General features: G+C 37.2%; 1 protein-coding gene across 1 annotated transcript in view; it reads right to left on the bottom strand.

The window, feature by feature from the left end:
* PIWIL2 (piwi like RNA-mediated gene silencing 2) overlaps nucleotides 1-7292 on the bottom strand; it is a 109934-nt gene that overhangs the window by 90946 nt on the left and 11696 nt on the right. The window contains exons 6-9 of the mRNA XM_007950816.1: nucleotides 5185-5302; nucleotides 4610-4734; nucleotides 3900-3980; nucleotides 3174-3287 (exon numbers count right to left, since the gene is read on the bottom strand). Of these exons, the coding sequence (XP_007949007.1) occupies nucleotides 3174-3287; nucleotides 3900-3980; nucleotides 4610-4734; nucleotides 5185-5302 (438 nt within the window). The remainder of the gene's footprint in view (nucleotides 1-3173; nucleotides 3288-3899; nucleotides 3981-4609; nucleotides 4735-5184; nucleotides 5303-7292) is intronic.

Below are 7292 nucleotides of genomic sequence, written 5' to 3'. Positions count from 1 at the left end.
AAAAAAAAAGGGGGGGGGGCAGACCAGGTTTGCTGGTCTGATAGAGACTGGTGAAACCCCTGGGGCTATGGCCCATAGCTGCCCTTCAGTTCTGGAATTGAACCCACTCCTGTGGCTTACAGCCCAACAAAAGACAGGTATATAAGCTAAACTTTTACATTAGGTAGATAAACTCCTTGGAGGGATCAATCATGGAAGAACAGGAGGGCTTTGTATGCACAGGGAGACAGCTCATGTGCAGAAGTGCATGGGAGGGAAGGACACAGGGAAGAGGAGGTAACTATGGGGAGGAAGTGGAAGGAGAGCTGTTGTATTGTGGGAAATGACAGTCAATGTCATGACACAAAGTACAGGTAAGCTGCTGTATGGAAAATGAATTTGCTCTGTAAACTTTCATACAAATCACAGTTAACACTTTAAAAAAGAAAAATCTAATATAAAACTACAGTAATTAAAATAGTATTAATTAGTTTTGATCAATATACCAAATGAAGTATTTAGAAATAAATGTAAGTATTTTAGCATATGATAAAAGCAGTGATTTAAATCTACAGATTTTTAAAAGTTTTTTTCAATAATTTCTATACTAGTACCAAGACAATCATGATGATCCCAAATGATACCCAGATAAATTACAGATGGTTTAAAACACTGAAAATAAAAATAAATCATAAAATAAACTAGATCTTTCTGAGCAGAAAAGCAAAGGCAGAAACCATAAAGAAACAATGGATTTGAAGACATAACCTTTTACTTAATAAATATTTTTGCATACATACTTCATGGTAGGTCACTAAACTAGGCCTGGGCATACACTAGTGTGTGTGAAAGATACATGGTCCCACTATCAAGGAGCTTATAATGTTAAGTGAGATGATATAATTACCAATTTATCCAAAAAAGTTTTGAATCATCCTCACTTTCTCATTCTTACACTCCACACGTGAACTCATCTTGAACTATACTTTCAAAATATACACAAAATCTGACTACTACTCACCACGTCCAACTCCACTGTTACCATTTTCATCTCTCAACTGGATTACTACAAACAATAGCCTCCTGCTAAAAGGGCAGGGAGGCAGCATCTTTTGACCTCATCTAACTACACAAGAGGAAAACAGAATCACCATCAGCAGCCCAAGGCCTGTCCCTATGAGGCCAGACATGCCGCCACCCTCCAGCCCTCTTACCAAGCTTGACACCAACTGTCCCTCCCGCGGCATCTACCACCTCTTTGCTGGGTTCAATAATTTGCTGTAGTGTCCACACAGAATTCACAGATTATGGGGTTTATTAGGGAAGCAACAGACCTGTGGGCCAAGTAAGCTGCGGCTCTGTCCCATGCCTCTTGGTTCCACTGCCACCGTCTCTCGGTCAGCAGTGAGATTCCTCCTCTGCCTCTAGGAAGACTTATTTTAAGTCTGGCAGAGTGGCAAAACCAATCAATCCCAACATCAGAGTGCTACACACCTGAGAGAACACGAACTTTCCCAAAAGATTACTTTGTGCTGTGCCAACAGAAATACCCCAGATGGATGACTTTTAACAATCAGGAGTTTAAAAGCAGCTACTCAGTTGCTCAGGGCAAATTCTACCACGGAGTTAATTGCCAGTCTCATTATATGAAAATAACTACTACCAGTTGCCCGGCCAAGTTGACATGTATTTCTGTGGTCCCACCCAGTAACCCGGTGGGAGTTACAGACTATGGCTAGAAAAGCCACACCATGCAACTCACTACACCACACCTCCCAACTGGTCTGTTTCTACCCTCTTCTCACCAACTCTATTTTCCATCAAGCAACTTTGTTGTTGTTGTTATGTGCCGTCAAGTCAGACCCGACTCATAGCAACCCCTACTTGGGTTTCCGAGGCAGTATCACTACGGAAGTAGATTGCCCCATCTTCCTTCCAAGGAGTGGCTGGTGGGTTTGAACCACCAGCCTTCTGGTTGGCAGTCAAGTGTCTTAGCCACTACGCTACCAGAGCTCCCATGAAGCAACTAGCATGACCCTTTTACAACTTAAGTCAGATCATGTCCTTTGCTTTTAAAGAATAAAAGCTAAATTCCTCACGATAGCCTATAAAGTCCTAATGACCAAATATTCCATCCTTCTCCTCTCTCTCTTCCACCACTCTTACTTAATTTACTCTACTCTAGCCACACTGGCCTCCCTACTCCTCCTTGAACAAGTGAACCCTATTCCTGTCTTAAGATCTATACATTAGCTGTTGCCTCTGCCAAGAATTCCATTCTCCTACACATTCAGAGTCAACTCTCACCTCTCAAGTGTCTGCTTAAATGAGCTTGACCACTCTACTTAAAACTCTAACTCCCCACTCCTCCTACTCCTAATCCCCCAACTTTGTTTTCTACTTTTTTCCTTCCATAGCTCATATCACTTCTAATGCATTTATTATACAATTTACTTATTATGTTTATTATTATGTGTTGTTTATCTAATTGACAACATTTAAGTTCCATGAGGGAATGGAGTTTCCTTTGTTTTGTTAACTGATATATCCCAAGACTCCAGTACATTAACTGGAGCTCAGTAAGTTATGTTGAACAAAGGAATGAATTTATCAGATAAGCAAAGATGTATAAGCTTGGTAATACAGAATGGTTATACACAGTTGGTGAGAAAAAGTTTGTCTTTGAGAGGGTAACTTGCCAATATATATTTAAATACCAATTATATATTTTTTATTAAGCAATTCTACTTCTAAATATATATCCTAAAAATAACCAGAAATGCACATGGATATATGTATAAGAGAGGATTTCATGCAGCCATTAGAAAATTAGTGCCTAAGGCATTTGACTGCTAACCAGAAGGCTGGCAGTTCAAACCCACCAGCCACTCCTTGGAAGGAAGACTGGGCAATCTACTTCCGTAAAGATATCACCTCAGAAACCCAAGGAGGGGTCGCTGTGAGTCGGAAACGACTTGATAGCAGTGAATATATTTACTGTATCAACATACATGGTGCATATTATTAAACAAAAACTCAGATATGTACTATTAGACTTAAGTCTTCTAAACCAGAGACAAATAACCAAATGTTATTTATATTTATATAAAAATTATTTATATTTATTACCAGCTATCACTGAACTTTTCAGAAAATTGTCAGCACGTTAAAGTTCGATCCCACCATTTACTCACATGACATCCAGCACAGAATCATTCCGAATGACCTTATGGGAGACATCAGCCAGCAGGAAAAGACCTCCATCTGTCCTCCGGATGCTAGCTGCATAGCCTGGCCAGATCTGCAATCTTAAGAGATAGGTGGTCTTTACCCTAGGGTTCTAGAAGAAACACAGACACTTCTATCCCCATTTGAAATAATGATTTGCACAGATACGACCCTTCCCAAATAATGAGAAAGCACCAGGAAAAAATTAAATCAACATCATCGCAAATTTACTATAAAAACTAAACCAAGAAAGAGATTTAACTGATAAATTATATTCACTATAATAATATTATAATTATATGTAATATATAATTTATACATATATAACATATGTAACATATATAAATATGTATGTGTATGTATACACACACACACACACACACACATACACACACACCAGGGGCTCCGGTGGCATGCTACCTAAGACATTTGACTGCTAGTCAGAAGGCTGGTGGTTCAAACCTACCAGCCACTCAGTGGAATGAAGATGGGACAATCTACTTCCCTAAAGATTTAATGCCCCAGAAACCAAACAGGAGTCGCTATGAGTAGGCATCTACTCAATGGCAGTGAGTTCGTTTTGTTTTTTTGTTATATAATACTGCTCAAATATTTGTCCTAAATACAACGGTCATAATGAAAAATTTCTTCCCAGAACATTCGAAAGTTAAGAAGGAAAGAAACCCACTAACCTGTGTTGTTGTAGTACCATAGCACTTGTAGGGTCATAAAAGTTTCTCCCCACAAGCTTCATATCTAAAAGTTTCATTACCCTGAAATAAAAATTAAAAATTAATTTTCTAATAGTAGACTGAAAAATTAACCTCTACTGCTCTTAGCTGCATTTTATTTTGGAAGTCTAAAGGATCAGAAATGTTGCTTTCTGTACAACGAAGCTTTTATGTTGAAAATAATCTTGCTAAAAGAAAAATCAATATGACCAAAGCATCTTGGGCACACACAATGAAAGCAGTCTCTTGTTACTTATTAGCCAACCAAAAATCTAATTTATTTCCTTGGCTCAATTTCCATTATTCTTCATCATTAACAGAAAGAATGTGAGGGAGCCAATTTCTAAAATTGTGATGAATGATTTGGCAAAGGTTGTGTGTTGCTGGTGGAATCTAAGTTCTGTTTTAAGGTTCGTGAACGAATCAAAAGGAATCTCATTCCTAGAGCTAGCTATCTCCAATCTTACTTTTATGTACCCAAACAGGGCCTATCATTTGTGAGATAATTTTTGAGAAAGTTAGTTTCAATATCATCTACTCATTTATTAAATGCTTCTACACCCTACACTGTAGTGTTATGCCATCCAAGTTTCTTAAAAAGCATTATTACAAATATAAGACTAAGTAAAAGAGAAAAGAGCCTAGGAAAACAAAATCAGCTTTTTTCTCACCTACGGAAAACAACATTGTAGAAAGGGATGCACAAATCAGAACAGGGCTCCAGGATCTTTGTCAACTGAATCTTAATGCAGATCTCAGCACCATCAGTTTTCCTTTGACTTTTTAACTCAAGAGTCTAAAAAATACATATAAATACATATAAGTAAAAAGAAATGATCAAATTACTATGTCTTAATCTAATCCAACCGTGTGCTAGAAGAATTAAACCATCTCTAACAATTTTTCTGCTTTTCCCCTCACTTTGCTGCCCACACTGGACAAAATCACAAGAGCAACTAGGATTTAAGAAATTCTTTGGCAACAGAAACCTAATAAAGAGCTAGCAATAAAATCCTTTTGAAATTGGAATTTTAAAATATTCTTTATTGCTGAGGTTAAAAGTTTCCAACCACTCCTTCTCATCTAAGGTATTTCTTGAAATTCAGATGAAACATCTCCCAATTATATTATGCAGAAATCTATCTTCCCGCCAAGAACAGCAAAGTACAATTCAAATGTTCAGAGATTCATTACTCATAGCACCAGAGCATCCTTAAGTTTTATCTAAAAGTGTATTTGGTCTCACTTGTTGAAGCTGAATAGGCAGATAGAGAATGGATCCATCAAATGCAGTAACATTTCCTGTGACAGCTTGATGGTCCTTCAACATGCCAAACCTCATGCTTTTGCACTCCACGTTGGGACTAGAAAAAAATAAAGAAGATTTTACTTCAATTTGAATGAAACAGCAATTTTCACTACAGCTCTGTACTAGGTATGTTAGAGAAATACTAAATTTGCAACTGCTGCCCCATCTAGTGGTCCTATTAAAAATTTCATATATAGCTGACTAAAAAGAGGAAGTCAGAAGAACCAAGGATACCAGCTCACTGCAGAAACATCAGAAAATATAAGTAAATTAAAAGAAAATAAAAGCAACCCATAATTTCATCACCTGAGAATAAATGCCTTAACATGTCAATGTATACTCATTCAAACTTTAACCAGGTATCAGCAAATTTTTTCTGTAAAGATCCAGATAATAAATATTGTAGGCTGTGCAGACAACAGTGTCTTTCATTGTCCATAACATGAAAGCAGTCATGGACAGTAAGCAAACAAAGGAGCACACAAATGTCAATAAAACAGGCAGTAGGTCTGATCTGGCCTGTGGGTCAGCCATAGCTTGCCAACCCCTACTTTAAAATCTGCATAAACACAGTTAAAAAATATACTTTTAAAACACAGGATTTTAATTTAACTTTTTTTTTTACTCATGGCAATTTCAAGTTTTAATTGATTTACTTTCACAAAGCTCACAGCTTGGAAAAATTCAAGTTGCTACTTCATACAAGGAATGTCCCATTATATCACAACAATGTAAAACCTTGCTCTACAACTGTGAAGTTTAATCACATACAAGGCTAGAAGTACATTCATGTATAAGTTTAAAAAAAATCTAGTGCTAATACAACGTAGTTGTCCCCAAAAGTAAACATTCACATGTTAACATCACATTTTAAAACACTTCTTCAAAAAAATTTGTACAGAGTATGCCCTAAACACAGTATTTAAATTTCCCTTCATGTACTATGAGAAAGTTACGGGATGACCACACCCATTGTAATCCATCCTCTCAGTATTCTCTCAATGACCTGCCATTATCATCTTCACACTGTGGCTTCAAAGGTATACATATTCAATCTTGAAACTGGTAAGTCCATGTTTTTTCCAGCTCCCATGCAATGTAAAGAGATCTGTGAAGACTCTTACACACCTTTCTATTTTATTAACATTTGTCAATCAGCAGTTTTCATAGAAAAGATTCTTCCCTCTCTTAAATGCTCATCAACTTATGTTCCCACTAACTTCCCTTTCTCAGGGGTTCAGTTTATCCTCTTCTCTGGATCCTTCCCTTTCCCTGTCACATTTGTTCAATTTTGTTTTCTTACCTTGCTGAAATCTTCAAAGTAATCCCACTACCACCTCTAATTATCATTCCATTTCTCATTCTTCTTACAAACTCTTTTCATGAGCGGCCAATAATTCCCTAGCTGTTTCTCAAGACCTATGCTCTCCTTTATTCTTTTAATCTAGTTTATTTTCTGTAAGTCGAGCAAAGCTTCTAAAAGATCACCAAGGCAAATCCAGTACCATATTTCCTGTGTTCAAAGTCAACTAATCTTTATTCAGATGGACCCTTTCTTTGATTTTTATAGCCTGTACTCAAGGATTTTTCCCCTATTCTTTTCCTCACTCCTTCATTCCACTTCTCTCTCTTGTACCACCAACTAATAGCTGTCCCTTCCAAATAGCTTCCATCCTCTTATTTTCTCCACATGTATTTTTTAAACATTAACTTTCAAAACCTAGCTAATTAGCTGCTAGCTAATGACTCTCCTCATCTCAGGTGCAGGACTGGGCAGTGTTTCGTTCTATTGTACCTAGGGTTGCTACAAGTTGGAGCTCACTCTATGGCACCTAACAACAACATGACTCTCCTAAGATTTTAAAAGAACATAAATAATACAAATTCTAATTTAAAAAATATGATAAATCCTGGGAGGGACCAATATGGCACCATTGAGGATGAGAAAGACATAGAGAGGTACATGGGAAGTACAGACAACAAATATGAACCCTTTTGCATATACAGTACTAAGTTGTCAGTGAAGGCAAACAGGGGTATATGGA

Source organism: Orycteropus afer, unplaced genomic scaffold (genome assembly GCF_000298275.1).
Source record: "Orycteropus afer afer isolate SDZICR_OR568_19922 unplaced genomic scaffold, OryAfe1.0 scaffold00289, whole genome shotgun sequence".
In the NCBI taxonomy this organism is placed as follows: Eukaryota; Metazoa; Chordata; class Mammalia; order Tubulidentata; family Orycteropodidae; genus Orycteropus; species Orycteropus afer.
Note: the sequence above shows the minus strand (reverse complement) of the source record. Positions and strands in the feature narration are given on the sequence as shown.